At 35.3% G+C, this 23,601-nt stretch overlaps 1 protein-coding gene across 1 annotated transcript in view; it reads left to right on the top strand.

The window, feature by feature from the left end:
* TIMP2 (TIMP metallopeptidase inhibitor 2) overlaps window positions 1-23,601 on the top strand; it is a 94,527-nt gene that overhangs the window by 41,081 nt on the left and 29,845 nt on the right. The window contains exon 2 of the mRNA XM_031965580.1: window positions 23,348-23,448. Within this exon, the coding sequence (XP_031821440.1) occupies window positions 23,348-23,448 (101 nt within the window). The remainder of the gene's footprint in view (window positions 1-23,347; window positions 23,449-23,601) is intronic.

The raw sequence follows: 23,601 nt of genomic DNA, 5'->3' as shown, positions 1-23,601 counted from the left end.
AACAATGAGATGATTCAAATCAATTCCAATTGTTCAGTGATGAATAGGCCCATCTCATCTACACCCAGAGAGAGGCCTGTGGGAACTTAGTATAGACCTTAACATAACATTCTCACTCTCTCTGTTGTTGTTTGCTTGCATTTTATTTCCTTGTAAATGTATACATATAAATATGTAAACATATACTAGCTTTAACATATATTTTAACATATTTAACATGTATTGGACTACATGCCATCTAGGGGAGGGGGTGAGGGGAAGGAGGGGATGATTTGGAATAGAAGGATTTGCAAGGGTCAATGTTGAAAAATTACCCATGCATATGTTTTGTAAATAAAAAGCCTTAATTAGAATTTTTCTTTCTTTCTTTTTTTCCCACCTCTTTGAAGCCAGCTGCCACATTCTACCATCCCTCCAGCATATTAATTTTTTTCTTTCTTTTCTCTCTCTCTCTCTCTCTCTCTCTCTCTCTCTCTCTCTCTCTCTCTCTATCTATATCTCTATATATATATATATATATATATATATATATATTATGTATATCTTTTGTTTGTTTGTTTGTTTTTGATGAGAGGCACACCTCTGCTCTTTGGTTCTCACTTAAAGAAGTGCTGAGCATCCAGGTTCAGTCCTAGAGCTCTCCAAGCAATTAAATCAGGAGAATCTGAGTTCAGATCTGGCTTCAGATACCTAATAACTATGTGACCCAAGTCACTTAACCCAGATTGCCTTCTCTCTCTCTCAATGCCTAAAAACTAAAGACACCATTTTGTAAAAGAGGGTTCACAAGGTTTATAGCATTTAGAGTAGGAAGGGATCTGGAAACCAAATATTTCAACTTCTTTATTTGACTCTGAGAGAAACTAAGGCAGGAGTGGTTACAATGATTTGCCAAAGGTCATTCAGGTAATCTGGGAATTTGAATCTTGGTCCTTTGATTTCAAATCCAATTCTTTATCCAAAATATCACATCTCCTACCAAGAAGGAACTTGAGACTCTAAATTCCCATAGTCTTGCTCCAAAGAATAGTGTGATATAGAGGAAAGATGATTGGATTTTGAATCAAAAGACCTCAGATCATGTCCTGGTTTCATAGTTTAGTAGCTTTGTAACTAAGTCACTTAAAATTTGTGATACTCAGTTTCTTCATCTCTAAAATCGAGATAGTGCTACCTGTCCTTATAGCTTTGTTAGTCTGTGGCATGCTGCCACTTATTCTTCAGGATAAAATAAGGTACTCATGTTTAACATATATTGGACTACTTGCCATCTAAGGTCATCCAGACCAACCCCTTCATTTTGCAGATGAGGCATCCTTGTCTATTTAGGGACTAAAACATGAGTTTTAAATTTGGCTGTCTTTGGAGTTCTAGGGCTAACCTTGAGATGTTGGGGGTGTTTTTCTCTGATGCTATCACTCATAAACCTGATATGTTCTGCTTTTGTCATTTACCCAGATAATCTCTCAACATAATCAAGTAACCAACTAACCACTTGATATCTTCTATATCAATTAGATTTTCTTTTTCTCTTCTTTTTTTTTTTTTTTTTTTTTTTTTTTTTTTTGAGGCAATTGGGATTAAGTACGTGACTTGCCCAGGGTCACACAGCTAGGAAGGTCACATAGCTAGGAACTGTTAAGTGTCTGAGGTGAGATTTGAACTCAGCTCCTCCTGATTTCAGGGCTGGTGCTTTATCCACTGTGCCACCTAGCTGCTCTCTATCAATTAGATTTTACTGTGTAGGGATATTTACCGATAAAACTGTTATATAGTATTATATTATTATAGCTAGAATGATGGGAATATTTAAGGATAAATTAAAGACAAAACAAAATCCTCCAAAAGCAAGAGTCTACTACTCTGAATGGCACTCATCCCTGAAGTTTGTGGGAGGAATGGACTCAAACTTTTAATAATTATTTTCAGTATTAACTATTACTACTCCTAGCTCATCTCCAACCAACCAAATTCCCATCTGGGATTGGCCTAGCAAATGGATGAATTGCTTATGAGATTCATTTCATTATTGGACTAAGTCAAATAGGTTGCCTTTCACGGCATGGCTGCAATGATTCTTTTATAGACTGCAAACTCTTATAGATTCAAGTTGTTGATGAAACTTGAGAATTTTTTAAACAGATGAGATTGTACCCTAGTCCTTGCATCTCCAACACACATTCACTTGGGATCAGGAAAGAATAACCACAACAGAAATAAAAGAAACATGGATTTCATATGTTCATGGCCACATGGTGGCCTGCTTAGGTAGCTACAATTCTGACTCCCAACTAGGGATCTATAGCATTTTTTTTCCTCCTCACTTGAGAGACAGAGACAGAGAGAGGACAGGTTGTGGCTTTTGTATGCACAATCAGTCTCAACTTAGCATCCACTTAAAAAGGTTTTTGTCACCAAGCTGTGGGCAAATAGGAAACAGGATAACATTACATGCTCTGAATTGGGGGGAAGGCCTTCTAGTATACATGCTCAGAAGCTGACTCACTAAGCTTTCAGTTGTGTTAATACCAGTTATAGCATATTCTGCATGCTGCAAGGACAAATTTTCATTAACCAGTCATCTTGTTATAGAGATAGTGGAATGAAATAACTTTCTCCAATCAAGCCAATGAAATAGTAAACCTCAGGGGTTTACTGGTAGTTATAACTACTCAGGGGTCTGGTCCACTAGGTATTCAAATCATTGCTACTCTTTCTTTTAGGATAAATCTTTCTGCTTCTCTGAGAGGCTGGTGTGTGTGTGTGTGTGTGTGTGTGTGTGTGTGTGTGTGTGTGTATCCTATTGCTTTCTGGATAAATCCTATAAGAGCAATTTTAATAACAAATCACGATAATTGATGATTAATGAAGCATCTTCTAGAATTTTCTCTATAGTAAACTTGAAAGAGAAATATCTACTACAGGCATTAGTATTCCTTTAGTATAAAATGATTCAGAAGAAAGAGGGCCAAGATCAAAAGAGGATACAAAAGTCTTATACTTCTATATCATGAACCCTTCAAAACAAACAAAAAGAATAGATCTGTACTGAACATGATAAGCACCAAATAATATCACAAAGAATAATATTGACTACATTTTTAAATTAATTAACAAGCATTTATTATTTATTATGTTCCAGTATACTTATATACATATATTATAGTTCAGACCTTTCCTTTAATTGATACAGAAAAGATTCATTGAGGAAATTTTCTCTTTTTTTCATAGCATTTTGTTTCCAAATACATGTAAAGATAGTTTTCAACATTTTCATAAGATTTTGTTTCAAATTTTTCTCCCTCCCTCTTTTATCTCCCCCCCCCCAAGACAACAAACAATCTGCTATAGGTTTTACATGTACAATACTTTTAAAAATAAGCATATTTCCATATTTGTGTTATACAAGAATAGTCAAACTACCAGGGAAAAAAAGCCACAAGAAAGAAAAACAAAAAAAGGTGAAAATACTATACTTCCATCCACATTCAGTCTCCAGAGTTCTCTCTCTGGATGTGGATGGTATTTTCTTTTCCAAGTTATTGGAATATTCTTGGATTACTACATTGCTGAGAAGAGCTTAAGTCTATCATAGTTTATCATCACATAATCTTGCTTTGAACAATGTTCTCTTGGTTCTGCTCTTTTCACTCAGTATCTGTTCATGTAAGTATTAATTGCATTTTAACTGTCAGAAGAAATGTTTATTATTAATGAAGATAAATAATAATAAAAAGACATGGCTAGGAATTAAAAGAACTTAACATGAAGTTATTCAAACAAATTATTGAAAATAGAAAATGGACAATAGGAGTGATATTGGCATCAGTTATGATAATTTTGTTCAACAATTTCTCCAAAATTAATTAATTGGCAAAACAAAGAAACCAAAAAAGCCCAGAAAACACTTTACCAAACATTTGACTATGTTAGAATATTAACTTATCTATAAAATTTTACAAAGGATGATAGATACTTATGAGCAGTCTTAAAATGTAGAGAGAAGTACTGGAAAGAGTAAAATCAGTTTAACAGAATCTTACAAGATATTTAAATAATGATCCAAATCATTCCAAGAGCATTCAAGGATGGATGCTGGAAAAACTGGAAAAATACAAATAGAAGGAAAATGGAAAAGATTTGCAAAAACTATTTTAGTAGGCTAATTTTTTTCATCTTGTGGTACCACCATCCTTGGAACCTAAAGTCACAGTCCTTGAGATAGGAATAGCACTATGGTGATCAAGGATGGGAAAAGTAGCAGGATTAAAGAAAAAAAAATATATATATATATACACACACACATATATATATAATATACATAAAAGATTAATGAATTAATGAAAATCTTTGAGGTGACACAATTGTGAGGGCATTGAGGGGGTAAGGAAAGATATCAGAGGCATGGAAAAAAATTTCTAATCTTATTAATTTCTGTCTCCCCCCCAAAAAAAAAAAAGTGAATGAAAAAACATCAATAACTACTAATTTATATGCTTCACTTATTTGCTAGATGTTTCTTTGAGCTATACAAAATCTTTGAGGGCTATCTATGCATGAATTTAGGCCACTCTCCATGAAAACATTAAGGAAATAAGCAGGTTTTTACAAGTGATTAACAATAGTGGCTCACATATTTGCCATCTCACACTGATTCAAAGCTGTAGTGAATAGAGGTTCTGTTGTGCTTATTGTTGTTGCTGACAGGCCCCCCCCCCTTTTTTTTTAACAACATAACTCCATTTGATATATCAAGATAATTCAGGATGTCTTGGACAATGTAAAAGAGAAATAATCCTGTTCATTAATTGATGATAATCATTAGGCAAAGCAAGAAACAGGGAGATGTTATGGTCACCATAAATATATGCCATTGTACCCATGGAGATCTAGTGCAGAGTTCAAATTGATATGGACATGAGTTGACATATCTTACAGATGTTTGTTTTTTTTTTCAGTTATAAATTACTAGTGTTTATCAGATTGTTTTCTTTTTCTCCATCCCTTTATTCTTTTTTTTTTATAGCTTTTTATTTACAAGTTATATGCATAAGTAATTTTACAGCATTGACAATTGCCAAACCTTTTATTCCAATTTTTCCCCTCCTTCCCTCCATCCCCTTCCCCCAATGGCAGGTTGACCAATATGTGTTAAGTATGTTAAAGTATATATTAAATACAATATAAGCATACATGTCTTTAACAGTTATTTTGCTGTACAAAAAGAATCGGACTTTGAAATAGTGTACTATTAGCCTGTGAAGGAAATCAAAAATGCAGGTGGACAAAAATATAGGGATTGGGAATTCTATGTAGTGGTTCATAGTCATCTCCCAGAGTTCTCTGGCTGGGTGTAACTGGTTCAATTCATCACTGCTCTATTGGAGCTGATTTGGTTCATCTCATTGTTGAAGAGGGCCACGTCCATCAGAATTGATCATCATATAGTATTGTTGTTGAAATATGTAATGATTTCCTGGTCCTGCTCATTTCACTCAGATCAGTTCATGTAAGTCTCTCCAGGCCTTTCTGAAATTCTCCTGCTGGTCATTTCTTTTTTTTATTTTTTATTTCTTTTTATTTTTAATTAGTTATTTTTTTTTAAATAATTATAACTTTTTATTGACAGAACCTATACCTAGGTAATTTTTTACAACATCCCTTGCACTCACTTCTGTTCCAACTTTTCCCCTCCCTTCCTCCACCCCCTCTCCCAGATGGCAAGCAGTCCTATACATGTTAAATATGTCACAGGATATCCTAGATACAATATATGTGTGCAGAACCAAACAGTTCTCTTGTTGCACAGAAAGAATTGGATTCAGAAGGTAGAAATAACCCGGGAAGAAAAACAAAAATGCAAAAGTTTGCATTCATTTCCCAGTGTTCTTTCTTTGGGTGTAACTGTTTCTGTCCATCATTGATCAATTGGAACTGGATTAGATCTTCTCTTTGTTGAAGAAATCCACTTCCATCAAAATACATTCTCATACAGTATCATTGTTGAAGTATATAATGATCTTCTGGTTCTGCTCATTTCACTTAGCATCAATTCATGTAAGTTTCTCCAAGCCTCATTATATTTATCCTGCTGGTCATTTCTTACAGAACAATAATATTCCATAATATTCATATACCACAATTTGCCCAACCATTCTCCAATTAATGGGCATTCACTCAGTTTCCAGTTTCTAGCCACTACAAAGAAGGCTGCCACAAACATTCGTGTACATACAGGTCCCTTTCCCTTCTTTAAGATCTCTTTGGGCTATAAGCCCAGTAGAAACACTGCTGGATCAAAGGGTATGCATAGTTTGATAACTTTTTGAGCATAGTTCCAATTCACTCTTCAGAGTGGATGGATGTATTCACAATTCCACCAACAATGTATCAGTGTCTCTGTTTTCCCACATCCCCTCCAACATTGTGCATTATCTTTCCCTGTCATCTAGCCAATCTGACAAGTCTGTAGTGGTATCTCAGAGTTGTCTTAATTTGTATTTCTCTGATTAATAATGACTTGGAACATCTTTTCATATGGCTAGAAATAGTTTCAGTTTCTTCAGATGTTTCTTTTTGCAGATAAATTGTATTTTCTGCATCAAGTCTTAAAATGTTCTAGAGCTCCTTGGAAGAGATCTGTAATCAGCCAAAGGAATAGGTCCTGTACATTCATAAAAGAAAAACTAAATAAATGAAGACTGTTGATTGCCCAGATTTCAAAATGCATCTAAATAGACATTCATTGGTGCTTATTCAATAGCATATATATCAAGGACTAGGCAGTGATCTGGACCTAAAGATGAAAAGTACTTTTATTGACTCCAAACTTCCCATAAAAATCCCTCCTCCCCCCCATCTTTTTGCAAGTGATATTTTTCCAGTTTAGATCTGACTTTATTTGTGTGAGAAATGTTTTGTAATTATGTCCATATAGTTCTTGGATTTGTCTTGGCAGGTAGACACGAGAATATTTTATTTTTTCTAGTTACTTTAAATGGAATTTCTCTTTCTATCTTTTGCCAATGGGCTTTATCAATAATATATAGAAATCTTGATAATTTGTGTGAGTTTATTTTATATCCTGCAACTTTGCTAAAATTGTTGTTTCCAATAGATTTTTGGATGATTTTCTGGCACAAAGGAAGAGCACATATTGGATGTGTATATATAGCAATATAAAATCAGTGAGGAGCTGAGAAATACACAATAAAGAATGTCACCAACGAGTTTTATAGGAGCAAGAGAAAATGTACCAGTCCTTACCACAGGGGATTACAGAGAGATGGCCAAAGTGTTCCTCCAGTCCCAATAGTGAGGAATGTTTCCAGCAGATTGGTAACTTTTCAAAATGAATAAGAGTCGTACTAGATGGGATACCCCAGAGGGATTTCTATCCTTATCATTGAAGGGAATTCCCAAATCAATAAGATCATGGATCCACTTGAATATCTATGAGTTATATGGCACAGAGATAGAGCACTAGTCCTGGAACCCTAGTTGTGTAACCTTAGGCAAGTTACTTAACCCCAATAGCCTCAAAAAAACAAAAAAGAAAGAAAGAAAAAAAAATCTATATAGGAAATAGGCTAAATAAAGAAGTCACCTGATTTGCCTTATTGTCACACAGCTAGTATCAACAGTGATTTAAACCCACTTTCTGACTCCTCTTTCCTTCATTGGCTCTCATAAATTGTTGTTGGATCATTTTTCAGTTCGTTTGATTCTTTATGGCCCCATTTGGGTTTTTTTTTTTTTTTTTTTTTTTTGGAGGTACAGTAGTAGTTTGCTATTTCCTTCTCCAGCTCATTTTACAGATGAGGAAACAAGTAAACAGGGTTAAGGTGACTTATCCAAGCACACACCTAGTAAATATCTGAAGCCAGACTTATCCTCAGGAAGATGAGTCTTCCTGACTTCAGGCTTGGGACTCTATCCACTGATAGCTGCCCCTCATGCTTACCGAGCTCCTTAACCCTTACCTCAAAAATGCTACATCAGCTCACTAAATTTAAGAAGGCTTCTTCACATCTTTTTTTCTCTCCTTTTCAACTCTAACACTTTGCTTAACACATTGTAACAGTTTCTGTTCAGTTATCTTTCTCCCACTTGTTTACTTATTCCCTCCTCCCCTCTACTCTGTCTTTCTCCACCCTCCTCCTTCCCCGCCCTGGGGTTCTGGGTTTTGCAGAGTCAAACTTGGCTACACCACTGGGGTCTTGGCGGAGAAAGTGCAGAGCAGCATTTCCCTCCACAAAGCTGCAATGTTCAGAACAAATCCTCCTGGGACTGGGATGCATTTTTAAAAAATGAGTCAGTAGCACGTGAGTGGAAAAGGCTAGAGCAGCCCACTGCTTCAGGAACCACGATTAAGGTCTCTTGCAGTACAACTGCTGCCTGTCCCATAGGAGGAAGGCATTAAGCATCTTGGACTAATTGAAGAGTCCCACTGAATGCAGAATTGGAAAGGAAGGGTATTGGAGTCCCCGGGACTCCAAGTAGCCAAGGAGATAAAGAGCCTTATTATGTTATTACATTTTTATCATTATAGTTTGGGGGTACCCAGGGATCAGGGAAATGTTATGCTCTGTAGAGAAAAGAGAAAATTAGAAACTGTTCTCCATGGTAACAGAGAGGCTAGTGGGCAAACATCTTGTATGCGGTAAAAATCCAAGATGGGATAACTTCCATGAAACTGGGAAAATCGCAGTTTTAGTCCTGTGAATGGAATATCCAAGGATTCTGGCCACAGTCCCTCCCACTTTTATTTTCTTAGAAAATTTTCATTATTCTTTGGAGGGCCCTTGACATTGAATCAATGGAGATAGAGAGAGGGAATTTGAAAGCTGAAAAGATCTTTGGAGAACAATTAGTCGAATTTATTCATTTTAACAAAGGAAGAAACCTAGAAAAGGAGCCACTTTACCCAGGGACACCCAATTCTGCTGTGGCAGAAGAGGGACTAGAGCACAGAGTGGGTTTCCTGATTGCCATACAGGCTCTAAGTACATTCCTATTGTATATTCTCAGGTTTGAACAATCATTATCTCTGGCAGTTATAAATATTGGCATTGGTTCAGTCTGACTTTTCTTAGCTCACTGCACACAAAACCACTGACCTCACCTTCAATTTCACTCTTTGTTCTTTGTTCTTTCCAAAATTTTGTTCTCTTGTGCTTTTTGTTTTCTTCCAAAATATTGTACCACCCCTTCTTATTATTACCACGTGGAATATGGAAGGGATCTAGTGATCTGGGAAGAGCTTCTCCCTAATAAACTACAGAGCTGTTTTTGCTGCCAAATTATAGTCCTGCCCCCATAGATCCTTTTTTTCCCCCCCTAAAACTAGAGTAATTTGGAGAGTTCAGAGGGCTGCTCCACCCAAGGGCAAAAACTCTATCAGGTTATGGAGAGCTCAGAATTAAGTGCTCAGGAAAAATCCTTATCCCACCCCTCACCCTCAAATTCCACAAGAGTTAAGTTGGGGAAAGAACTAGGCAGAAAGCTGGGAAGGAAACAGCCTTTGGAGAGAGACAGTAGTGGGACACACCCACAGATTTCTGGACCTAGAGACCGCACTGATGTAGTAGATATTTTCCTTTCTCTGTCCCTCTATAATCTCCTGTTTCCTTTGTTACCCTTAGATAAAAAATCTAGAAATGAGCTCTGAGGAGTCACTGGGTTCAGGAAGCCAGTTGTCCTTTTTGGTCACTAGAGTTAGTCCCTATTATGTATTGTAGGAAATGTCTGGCAGCCTCAGAAGCAACAGGGGGCTACCACATCACCTAAGAGTATGTAATGAGATCAGTATATCGTTTTTGAAGAAGTTAATGCACTCCCTAAGTCAAGATTTAAGCTGTTTTTTTTTTATTATGCCCTAAAAATCCTAAATTAAATGAATTATTTAAATTCAAGCAGTTGGGAGTTCAGTAGTAATCCCTGAACTGTATTTAAGCTGTATCTTAGGCTGCTGGAGAAATCTTTAAAGCTTTCTGGACATCTGGTCTATTTTTAAGGTTGTAAATGAACTTGGAAGGTGGGAGGCTGGGCATATAAGATAAAGATGAGAGAGTGACAAAGCCTTCCTATGTTACTAAATTCTTGATGTTGCTGACATTGTTTCTTTCCTATTGTGTGCTTTTTGTGCCAGCTAAGCAAGACCTAAAGTCTATCCAACTGCCTGATGTGCTTTCTGTGCCCATCAAGAACAGGACAAGAGGGAATATACTTTAATTACCCTGAGAGATTAATGTTAGACATGAGAAGAACTTCTGATATAAGTGCTATAAGGACCCAAGAGAATGTGATGTTTCTTACATGTTTTAAAGAAAAAGCAGAATACAGTAATACTCTGAAGGATCTCAAAGCTAAAAGGGACCTTGAGAAATCATCAAATGCAGTTTTCTGCCTTCAGGCAAATAAAGGTTTGGTGACACTCTCCAAATGTTGGCTTTAAAAAAAAAAAAAGATGACTTATTTTTACATCATTTCCACACTTCCTTTGTAGCAAAGCAAAACAGGCTACCACAACCAGCATAGGAATGTCACATTGACATCTAGCAGTGTATGCAATATTCCATACCCATAGTCCTCTTCCTCTCATAAAGAATTACATGGCATTTGATTTTTGTTCTGTTGATATTTTCATTCATTCATTCACAGTCATAATTACATAGCATTTGAATTTTATCTTATCTTTTTTTTTCAGTTACATTTTTGTAGTCACTCTGCATAATTTTCCCTGCTCATTTCCTTCTGCATGTTTCATTTCATAGGAGTTATCCTGTGATTCTCTGAAACCCCCATATTCTCATTTCTTATGGCACATATGAAGTGCCTACTCATATTTAGGAAAGGAAAGTAGTTCCAGTTCTGATTTCTTAACCTATCTCTCTCTCTCTCTCTCTCTCTCATATCCTAGTTTAAAAAGATATGCATTTCCCGAGAGTGATTTGAATTATCATTCTCTTTGAGCTGGGAGCTAGATGAGTTCAGTTCTGGAGTTGTTAAAGGAATATATAAAGACTTAGTAGAATAAATGAGAAGAGTATGAACTGAGCAGAAAAGTGGGGGAAATAATATCCATCTCAATTGGAACTTTAGGTGCCCAGCTAGAAAGAATTACAAGAGCAAGAGACAAAAAGAAGAAACTAAAAGAAGAGCTGACCCATGACTGAGAAAGGAGAAATTAAGGTTGACTTTCAGGCCTTATTTTAGATTTTAAAACTCAGAGAACCTACTGGGTATATATTCCCTCTCTGAGTCTATCCAGTACCAATTGCTATAATATTTTCTTCTCATTTCTTCTGTCCAATCATTTATTTTCTTTTACTAATTTTGCTTCAAACATGTAATAAGGATAAGATGTAAATATACAAAAATCTAAATTAGGGTAGAGTACCCAAACTCTCTATAAATGTTAAAGGTTTTCTTGGGGGCATGTGTGTAGATTTGAGCTATTATTAGCAATTAGTCTTAACAGTAGTTACCATTAATAACTTTTCATCTGATATAAATTACTTTAAATAGAAAAGACTGCACCAGTGGACCTACTCAGTGAGATAATTGTTGTACTTAGAAGAGAAAGGAAAGGTTAATGACCTAAGAAAAGATCAAACTTAAAACCAAAGATAGATAGGCAACAGCCAAGTGTGAAAAGAATTCATCTTCAATCCTTTCCAGAATGAAGAAAAGAGAAGAAAAGATTGAGTGCATACACCACTTGCACCTATGAGAAGCCCTACCTGCCTAAAATTTAAAACTATTGTTTTAAAGGAATAGCTAACTTCATTCTAATAGGAATAATGCAGTCACTTGATTCATTCTGTCTAGCAAAGTCCTTAGCTAATGCTGGAGAATTGAGGTCTCAAAATTATGGCACTGGTATAAATAAGCCTTGGGAAGAAGTGCTTCCATAGCTTTTCACTGAAGAGAGTTGGCTCACATTTTCTCTGGCACTGAAAAGAGCACTGTAACATTTCAGCTAAAGATTACACAGTAGCACCCGTAGGCACTTGATGTCGAAGGTATAACTTCTTACTGACCCATTCAAGAGAGAAGTTATTCTGTGAGCTGTCTCACAGCAGCCAAATAAACTTCTTGCCCTCTCTCAGCAGCAAATTGAATTATCAATTCATATCTTACGAGGAGCAAGCTCTGTTTATCCACCCCATCCATTTTAGATACTGTGCTTTGTGGGGAGTCAGTCCTATTGAGCAGCAGAATTACTCATTCACCACTCTCATCCATAATGAATTTTGTGAGGAGTCTAGAAAAAGGAGTGAATTTAATTGTGAATTGCTTGTCATGTGTTCCCCAAACATATGTGCCTCACTACCATTGTAAGAAATACAGTGCATATTAGAAACAGTGAATGACAAATGCAGATCTTCTTGACTATTTTTACTTTTCCTTTCAGAACAGAGACTAGAAATAGGAACATGAGGTGAAATTAAAGTCACCGAGTTGACCCTAACTGGAAATGAATTCCTCGAATTTATCCCAAGTATATTCTAGTCCTATAATCCTTTGTACTTAGTATTTGGATAGTCATTAAATCTGATTTAGATCTTAAATCTAGTTCTGTAATTTCCAAAGGGGATACCATAAAAATAGAAGGGTAGGATTGTCCCCATCCTGGAATAATTTAGATTTGGGAAGTCATCTAGTCTCACACCTTGCATCTTTTTACAAGCTAGCAAAACTTGCAAATGATTCTGGTCCATCAGAGTTCTCTCTCCTTATGAGTTTTTTTTGGGGAACAGGAAGGACATATGATTTCATTGTTGTAGATAATTTTTGGTACAGAAATTTCTTCCATTAATATAGGTGACAATTTGTCTGTAATATGTAGTCTTAGAATTTACTAGGATATAGAGTAATCAAGGGATTTGCCCATAGTCACATACCTAGTGTCAGCTTTCCCTGCCTCTGCCCTATGCATTTGGTGGCTGATGTGCATTCACAGCACTGGCAAGTATCTTTTAACTATGATCTTCTTTGAAGTGATAAAATAAAATAGGCACTAGGAGTATTGTAAATTGAATATTGTAAAAATCGTATAATAGAAATTCAGTTCACAACAAAGAAATTGTGTCATAGATATTCATCACAGGTCACGAAGATTTTGCTATTTTATTATGTGAATAGCACTCAAGAATTTACTAAGGAATGGGGTTTTAACAATTAATAAGGAGGAAGACAAGTTCCCTAGTGGAACTCTAACAAGGCATTAAAAGGAAGACAAGATGAGGTAGGAGAATGCCATAAAATAATGGGCTAAATCCATAGAGAAATTTATCCTACTAACCCAAAAAGGACTGGCAGAAGAAAGGGATTATACTATTGATTGGTGGAATACAGGAACTTAGCTAAATTGGGAATATTATGATCCTATCTATTTTTCAAACTTTCTCTGCTAAGGCCCACCTAGCTATCCAGAACCTCATTATTTTTGGCCTTTCTCCTCTGATGTTCACACTCTTGCCTAAACTAGCAGCTTAATCTCTTGAGGATTTTTACATTGGAAATAGCATAATCTTAGAGTTGGCAGGGCCCTCATCGGGTAATCTTTCTTGTCTAGTAAAGAAAGCATGCTAAGTTCTGGCCCTGCTAAGTATAGTGTGAGTTTAGGGGATATTTACTTCTGTAAGGTTTGATTTAGAAGGACTATCTATTCAGCAAGGAAGATTTTCAGGCTAAACTATGTTTCTCTCCTGGTCCTTAGAGGGGAGAGTCTTTTCCAAAGCAATTGAGAATTTGTGACCTGTGGGAGAAGTCGTCGTCCTTCCCCACCCCCAAATGCTTTTTCAGGTAGCGTTAATGCGACTTTTGACTTCTGGGATCTCCTTCCCATTCATTCATTTCTTTCTCCATTCATCATTGAAATTTGTATGACTGTTTAATTGCAGTGGAAAGTTCACTGGAAATATCCTGTTTGTCATCTAAAATCCCTCACAGTCTGACTTTAACCTGTTTTTCCAGGTTGATTAAACATCATTTCTCACTTCTCATTCTAGTTAAACTGACCAACTTCTTCATGTTTCCCATATCATTCTTCTGTACTTCTGTACAGGCTATCATGCTTGGAATGTTCTTCAACTTCTGGAACCTTTATTTCTTTCGAAAGAACTCATGGTCCACCTTTCCTCATTTTTTCAAAGTTGTTTATGTACCCCAAGACTGCTTATTTGAGGGGATTTATATCCCCATTTAAGTCAGCCAGGTATTTTAAAGTACAGTGGATAGTATGCCAAGTCTAGAGTCAAGAAGTTCTATTTTCAAATCTAGTCTTAGACACTTACTAGCTATGGGTCCCTGGGCAAGTCACTATTTGCCTCAGTTTCCTCATCTGTAAAATGAGTGGGAGAAGGAAATGGCAAATCACTCTAATATCTTTGCCAAGAAAACTCCAAAAAGGTCACAAAAAGTTGAACATGACTGAAATCACTCAACAAATACCCTGTATTTGCTCTTCTATAAACATATTTTATTCCATTATGTTAAGGCCTTGAGAGTAGAAATTCACTTATGCATTTGTTATCTCCTGTGATCTAGCACAGTGCTTAAAACTTGGTAGACACTTAAATTTAATGATTGAAAAATTGCACCTGAGGAAGGCAGGTGGGTGAAAGATCTTGGAGAGCCATTCCTAGGGTATTGAATAAATTAGAACTGTTTAACCTGGAGAAGTGAAGACTTTTAGGGAGATATGATGCATCTGAGAATTTGAATAGTTTTTAATGTGGAAAACTTATTCTGCTTTGCTGTAGAGGTCAAAACCAGGAGTAATGGTTGGAAATTGTCAATAGACAAATTTAGGCATATTTCTAGAATTGGTAAATGGTTCCTATCTATTAAAACTGTCCAAAAGAGGAACGGTCTGCCTCTGCAAGACATGATGGGCTGCCCTTCATTAAAGGTCTTTGAGCGGAAGCTAAATAGAGCATTTTTCTGTTAGGCATAGCTTGTCTTAGTACAGTGCCTAGCATGTAGTAGGTTAAGAAATGCTTGTTATTGTTGTTGGGTTGGCTTAGACATCCACTGCGATCTGTTTCTACTCTAAGATTCTGTGGATCATTTTCTCTGGACTTTTGAATCTCTACCTTCCTAGTTTTTTTTCTTTGTTTTTGTTTTTGTTTTTATTTTCATTTCAAGTCCTGTTGGCTTGGTAGAAATTGTTTTTACAGGCTTCTTGAGGAGGGAAGTGACATCATGTGGTCTCTTCAGCTGAGCTAACCCAGAATGGTGGAGGGAAATGGGTTTTGGTAACTTGTGCTTTTAATTCAGTTGACGTTTGGCATTCCAATAGCAAACGTCTGGCAGTAAATTTGCCAAGCAGTGTGTCATTCTTTTTTTTTTTTTTAAGTTCAAATTCAAATTATTCTTTTTTTTTTTTTAATAGCCTTTTATTTACAGGTTATATGTATGGGTAACTTTACAGCATTAACAATTGCCAAACCTCTTGTTCCAATTTTTCACCTCTTACCCCCTACCCTCTCCCCCAGATGGCAGGATGACCAGTAGATGTTAAATATATTAAAATATAAATTAGATACACAATAAATATACATGACCAAACCGTTATTTTGCTGTACAAAAAGAATCAGACTCTGAAATATTGTACAATAATTAGCTTGCGAAGGAAATAAAAAATGCAGGTGGGCATAAATATAGGGAATGGGAATTCAATGTAATGGTTTTTAGTCATCTCCCAGAGTTCTTTCTTTGGGCATAGCTGGTTCAGTTCATTACTGCTCCATTGGAAATGATTTAGTTGATCTCATTGCTGAGGATGGCCAGGTCCATCAGAACTGGTCATCATATAGTATTGTTGTTGAAGTATATAATGATCTCTTGGTCCTGCTCATTTCACTCAGCATCAGTTCATGTAAGTCTCTCCAGGCCTTTCTGAAATCATTCTGTTGGTCATTTCTTACAGAACAATAATATTCCATAATATTCATATATCACAATTTATTCAACCATCCTCCAACTGATGGGCATCCACTCAGTTTCCAGTTCCTAGCTACTATAAAGAGGGCTGCCACAAACATTCGTGCACATACAGGTCCCTTTCCCTTCTTTATGATCTCTTTGGGATATAAGCCCAGTAGTAACACTGCTGGATCAAAGGGTATGCACAGTTTGATAACTTTTTGAGCATAATTCCAAACTACTCTCCAGAATGGTTGGATTCGTTCACAACTCCACCAACAATGCATCAATGTCCCAGTTTTCCCGCATCTCCTCCAACAATCATCATTATTTTTTCCTGTCATCTTAGCCAATCTGACAGGTGTGTAGTAGTATCTTAGAGTTGTCTTAATTTGCATTTCTCTGATTAATAATGACTTGGAGCATCTTTTCATATGACTAGAAATAGTTTCAATTTCTTCATCTGAGAATTGTCTGTTCATATCCTTTGACCATTTTTCAGTTGGAGAATGGCTTGATTTTTTTATAAATTAAAGTTAATTCTCTATATATTTTGGAAATGAGGCCTGTATCAGAACCTTTGACTGTAAAAATATTTCCCCAGTTTATTGCTTCCCTTCTAATCTTGTCTGCATTAGTTTTGTTTGTACAAAAACTTTTCAGTTTGGTATAATCGAAATTTTCTATTTTGTGATCAGTAATGATCTCTAGTTCTTCTTTGGTCATAAAGTCCTTCCCCTTCCACAGGCCTGAGAGGTAAACTATCCTGTGTTCCTCTAATTTATTAATAATTTCATTCTTTATGCCTAGGTCATGAACCCATTTTGACCTTATCTTGGTGTACGGTGTTAAGTGTGGATCAATGCCTAGTTTCTGCCATATTAGTTTCCAATTTTCCCAGCAATTTTTGTCAAATAGTAAGTTCTTATCCCAAAAGCTGGGGTCTTTGGGGTTTGTCAAAAACTAGGTTAGTGTATCACTCTTGATCTCAAACCCAAATATTGTGTTAATGGCAAAAATAAAATCTGAACCAAGTAAGGGAAAGGCTGTGTTTTTTCTGGCTGGATGCAGCTGTAACAATAGATGGATTAAGAATACCTCTCTTCTTGTTTGTAAAACCATATAGAGCAAGGATTCTTAAATTTGTGTGTATCATGGACTCCTTTGACATTCTGGAAAGGTTGTGGACCCTTTCTCAAAATGTACGCACAATTATAAAAGAAACCAATTTCATTGAAATAAATCATCAAAAAAAATTTTTACTTGCTTTTTTCCCCCGCTAAGGCAATTTAGGTTAAGTCACTTGCCCAGAGTCATACAGCTAGGAATTGTTAAGTGTCTGAGGCCAGATTTGAACTCAGGTTCTCCTGATTTCAAGGCTAATGCTCTATCCACTGTGCCACCTACTTTCCCCAAAAAAATTTTTTTTAAAAACAAGTTAACAAGATCCTAGAAGTAAGAACCCTAGATGTAAAGAGACCTTTATCTGCTTTAATTCTGAGTAGCTTAGAAGTTCCTTTTATGAAGGAAGTTCTTGTGAATTGTTTTCCCTGGGTGAAGGTGCTTACTTTATAAAACTCCAGACCCATTCCTCTACCAGACACATTGAGGGAGCTTTGCATTGGAGCATTAATGTTCTTCTCAGCCTGTTATCCTGGGTTTACATGTTTGTTGATTAATGAAGCTTCACCTTGCCAGTGCCTTTGCATGTACCAATATTTTTTTTTTATCTCTTGATTCTTTCTTGCCTACATCTGTCTCTCCACTGTTCTCTAGGAATCATAGAAATACAAAATTTTAAAACTGAAAGGGACTTTAGAGATGACTCAATCCAATCCTTTCAATTTATAAAGCAAGAAACTGAGGCACAAAGAAGCTTAGTATATAAGGTTATGAAACTTGCCTTTCTCATTACTTTCAGAAAGCAACCTCAAAAATCAGTTTGTAGATTCAACTTCATATTAATGTTTCATCATCAGTGGATATTCTTTCACATATATACCCATATTCCTTTGTTTCCATTTTCTTACCACCTCTTAATCCACTGATATCTCTTCTTTATCCTGTCTTAACACACAGTGCACCCAAATCTTTATATTTCTCTTTTCATATCTACTTGGCTAATATCTTCACACGTGAGAGAGTTACTATTTATGCAAGGCATTTTGCATTAGAAGAACCTATCTCTATGGGCAATAGAAGCAGGTAGGTGTTTAGTGAATAGAGTGTTAAACTGAAGTAAAAAAGACCTGAATTCAATTCAGGGAGTAAGTGACTCTTCCTAATAGCTAAAGGTTTATCCGTTTATGAATAAAAAAACTTTTTTTTTCATATTTTTAACCAATACAGAAGAAAATCTTTAAAAAAATATCATGTCCTACCCACCTCTCATGATACCTTTTGTTTTCTTCTTTATCAGAATATACTGAACAAAATCTAAACTTTTCTTGATGACTCAGGAATCTTATTATGAACATCTTTTTGTATGTACTTAGCTGGTATATGGTTATGCCTCCATAGCCAATGATCATTTGTGCCTATTCTGAATATCCCTCTCACTGTGCTTTTTGAGTTCTTAAGTCTGTGGTTTACAGTTTTTCCTGTCTTTTTCCTTGTTGTCAGCTGTCACTTCTTTCTGTTGTATTGATAACAGTCATCATAGTCCTCCTTTTTTCCTACCCCTTTTAAATTGACTACTTCTAATATGTTATGGGCTTAGAAACCTCAGAATTAAGTTTATTTAAATTGTGTGTAAAGTAGGAGTAAAGTGGCACTGAGTGAAGTCATTTCTTTTGACTGTTTAGAGGCTTCTCTGCTTCCTTCCCTGATTCAGGCTGAATCGGCTGGTATTGTCAGAAAAATGAGTTCCTGATAGCTGAGGCATTACTATAACCAACTTTATGGTTGTAATATTATGCTTATTATCTAATAAGTAATGGTATAAGAACCAGTGATCATGCTATATGAATAACACATCATGAAGTCTGATTGGACAAATGAGTATTGAAATTAAATAAAATGTCAAAAGTCTGACATGTTACTTAATTATCATGTAGCATACAAACTTATGAGGCATTTAATTAGGCATAGATGAGAAATAAAATGGAAGGGCACACAGATAAACTTCACTTTTATAGCCACCCAATCCTGCTCGTTTTGGTGACTCTGGAACTGTCCTGCTGACAGGACAGCTGAAATGCTTCCACTCTAGCTTTTTAGGCATAAACCTTTTGGTTTATTTGGGACTGGGACTAAAAAGTCACAGATTATTAGAGTTAAAATATTCTCAAAATTGGTTCTGCTCTTCAGAGGAGAAAATGAAAGCCCAGAATGGAGAAGGACCTTGTCAAAGTTCATACAGCTTCTTAGTAGCAGAGCTGTGACTCAAATTCGGATCTGATGTCTTAGTCTCCCCAGGGCTCAGCCAGGTCATATGAGGAAGGAATTCTTAGAGCAAGTGAGTTGATTCCCAGAAACTTGAGGAATTTCAGAAATCAGAATTAAGCCAGAGTTTCTTCCCTTTTTGCTTATGTTACAGTAATCCCCAACCCTCTGAACTAATGATGATAAAATTGTCTCTATGTTCTTAGACTTAGTATTTTGATCCTTAAATCCTTCTCCAAAGCAGTTCAAGGATTTGTGTGGCATCTACAAAGACTGCTAGACTTGGAATCAGGAAAGACCTGACTTCATTATCAGCTCCCGGGTATCAAGTGGCAGGACATGTGACTTCAAATTTAATGAGGATTATTTTTGTCTGTTACTCACAGAATGCTCAAGTTGGAAAGTACCTTAGTGCAATAATTCTTAACACCTTATAATTATGCTTTGTAATTTGGACTTTTAAAAATTACATCATTCATGTTAGCTTTACTCAAATGTCTTTTCTCCTATTTTTCTTCTTTATTACAAAGAGGGGCTTTTTGATAAAGGGAAAGAATAACATTGTGAAATGTAGGTGATGTAAAAGATATCAATAAAATTTTATTTTAAAAGTTAAATTGGACATTTTGGGAAAATTTGGTCACTTTTCATTCTAGAAGTTTACAGCTGGGAATGTAAAGATTCTTTCTCTTATTCTCACCTTTTCTGGTAAGACTGCTCTGTGAGGAGATTATTTTTCCTGGGATTTTTCTGTATCCTTTCTGATTTGAGAACTAAGTATCCAAGAAGAATGCAAATTCCTTAAGGGAATTTTCATCTTTTTTCATCTTATTTTTGTTTTCTCTAGTACAGAGGTGTCAAATACTCTTCTGGAGAACAGCATTGTGGGCCATAACATTCCCAAGTACCACCCAAACCAGATTAAAATATACTTGGGAAATATTTACCAACATTAGAGCAATAAAATAAATAATACAAATAAGTGAAAATGCAATAAATTTTTTAAAATAATGATGATACACTAGAACATAGAGAATGTTAACATGTGGTTTTCTAAATCAGTATGTGACTCACAGGGATCCCCAAATATGATTTAGTGGCTCTTGTTTCTATTTGAATTTGATATCATTGCCCTAGAATATAGTTACATAGTAAACACTTGTTGTTGAATGTTTACTGAATGAATACAAGTTCCTGTTCAAATATGGCAAATCTTTTATAACCTCTTATCTGAGTCCTCCATCCTTGAGGCTTAACCTTGTAAATATCATACTTGCAGAGAAAAATCAGACAGAAGAATGAGAATTTCTTAAGAATTTCTTGGGGTTGCTTTTATGCCTTCTATTCCTTTCTCCAGGGACCTATAATGCATGAAATCATAGTTGATGCTATAATTGACTCCTAAAGAATTTGTGGAGTCAAAGAACAAATGATAGAAGCAACAAATTCACCAAAGAAAATGGCAACAGTGATATAATATACTAAAAGTTTTGGGAGGCAACCAAGGCAGTCCTGTGGTGATAATTTATAATTTGAAATACTTTAATCAATAAAACAGATAAATGAATTGAGAGTGCAACTTAAAAATAATAGAAAACAAAAAATTCAAAATAAACCACAAAATTTTGTGATCAAAAAAAGAGATTATAAAATTGAAAACAAAAAATGAATAAAATTAATAAATTAAAATAAATTAATAAAATTATTATTTATCTTTATCTATTCAGTTGTCAGAATTGGAAAAAATGGAAAAAAATGCAAACAGAAATGGAAAAAAAAAGAATTCCCAACAAATGAAATCAAGGAAACAACAATTAGAAACTAATTTGCCCAATTATGTACCAAGAAATCTAGTGATGTATATGAAGTAGATAAATATTTACAGAAAAAATAAAATCAACAGAAAAAAAATTAATTACTTAGCATTCTAAGAAAAGGAAATTAAACAAATGAATTCCTAAAGTTAAGAAAAACCCAGTACCACATGAATTTACAAATGAATTCTATTAAACATCTTGTAAAATGTCTGCAAAAATTACAAGAGCTCCTAACAAGTTCCTTCCATGAGACAAATATGATCTTGATCCCTAAAATAGGGTGACATAAGTCAGAGAAAAAAAGCTAATGTCTTTAATAAATATCAATATTAAAATGTTTATAAAATATTAACAAAAAGTTTACAACAGCATATTCAAATATTATATGCTTGATCAGCTTGGATTTATAACCTGGTAGGTTCAATGTTGGGCAAACTATAGACACAATAAATCAGATAAAAAAACAAAAATAATAAAAATAGCCTGATCATATTAATACAATTTGTTAGAAACACTTAAAAGTAAATGAGTAATTGCATATTTCCTTAATATGATAAATATATCTATCTAAGCCTTCTTAATAAAATCATGGATAAAGCAATTATATCCTCTCTTCTTTCCTATAGTTTTAGATATGTTTGCTGTGTCAAAAAATAAAGAGAAATTAAAATAATACTCACAGGTGAAGAGAACACAAGAAAAGTTTGGAGAATTTATATCATATTTCTTTACATCTTATGGCTTCAGACTGTAGAGGATCTTGATTCCCAGGCAAAGCAATTTGCATAGGAAAGATTATTCTGGAAGTAATATATGGGATGGATGGAGAGGGGAAAATCATTACCTTTCTGAATCTTGAAATATGAGAATGATAATACCTGTAGTATATACCTCACAATGTTGTTACCATTAAATGAGATTGTATGTGAAAAAAACATTTTATAAATAATAAAATGCTATATAAATGTCAGCTATCGTTATTATGAGGCAGCTGATGGATATAGTGCCAGGCCTGACGTCAAGAATACTTACCTTTCTGAACTTAAATCTGGCCTCAGACACTTTGGGCAAGCCATCTAACCTTTGTCCTCATCTATAAAATGAGCTGAAGAAGGAAATGGCAAACCACTCCAGTGTCTTTTCCAAGAAAATCCCAGATGGAATTTGAGTTTCACACAACTTCAATGACAGAGCAATAACAACAAATTGTTATTAATTTACATATTTGGAAATCAATGTTTTTCTTCTACCACCAAGCACATTATAAAGTATTTTTTGACTGAATGAGTGAATATTAGCCCTTAGGAACACGAGATTGCAGATATAGTTGAGATTTATATACAGCATTATTATTATTATCTTCTCTTAAATCCATCTCTCCTTTAAACTTATCTTTTGAGAGCACCTTTTGGACAGCCAGGATTCTAACTTCAGTTCAGAGTCAGCCTTGACTATTCCCTTTTTGTCACCCTGCCTTGACCAGTCTTGGTATTCTACTGTCAAATTGGTAATTCTACTTGCATATTTCACTCATGTTTTCCTTCCCCTTTTATAACCACCAGTGTGGTTCAAAATTACATATCTTGCCTGTGCCTTGGCAAGAGTTTCCTAATTGGAATCCTAGCTCTTAGTCCTGCCTCTTCAATTTATCTATAGAAGTGGTGTCAAACTAAAATAGCAATAGGGTCACCAAACTGAACATAAAGATCTCTGCTATATGTATATTGACTTAGAAAAACACATATTAACATCTGCATTCTATTGTATTTTTATTAATTTTGTTAAATATTTCTCAATTACCTTTTAATCTGGTTCTAGCAGTAGTAAGAATATTGTGGGTCTCAAGGCAGCTCTAGCTTTGTTATGTCATGGTTGACACCTTTGCCTAATACAGCTACCATCATAGTTTTCTCAAACCATAGGTATGACCTTGTCTCATTCTCCTCCTCAAAAGAATTCAGCATTTTGCTGTTATTTCTAAGCTAAAATACAGATTTCCACCGCAGAAACATAAATATTGTTTGACACCAAAAGACATCAATGTTCTTTTTTGCCTCATGATGGGCAAAGAGAGGTATACCTAATCCACTACTCTTCACTCTCCCTTCCATCAGCTAATCAAGCACCAAAATAAGACCTGGGCTGCTACTTCCAGTCATCCACCTTGCTGATATGTTTAAGTTTCCTAATTATCTCTTTGTTTCTTGCAGTGATCAGAGCCAAAGTTGTCAGCGGGAAAGAAGTAGATTCTGGAAATGATATTTATGGAAATCCCATCAAAAGGATTCAATATGAGATCAAACAGATAAAGGTAATCCATGACTTCACATCATAAGGCTCTTTCTAGTTTTATTTCTAGGATAGTTGATAAAATAAAGATCTTGGCTCTTATAAAATGGGAAATTAGAACTTGTCAGGAAATAAGCTGATTCAGTATGGTGGTATTTTGCCTTTTCTGAACCCC

Source organism: Sarcophilus harrisii, chromosome 4 (assembly GCF_902635505.1).
Source record: "Sarcophilus harrisii chromosome 4, mSarHar1.11, whole genome shotgun sequence".
NCBI lineage: Eukaryota > Metazoa > Chordata > Mammalia > Dasyuromorphia > Dasyuridae > Sarcophilus > Sarcophilus harrisii.
The sequence above is the reverse complement of the archived record's forward strand: the minus strand, read 5'-3'. Positions and strand labels throughout refer to the sequence as shown.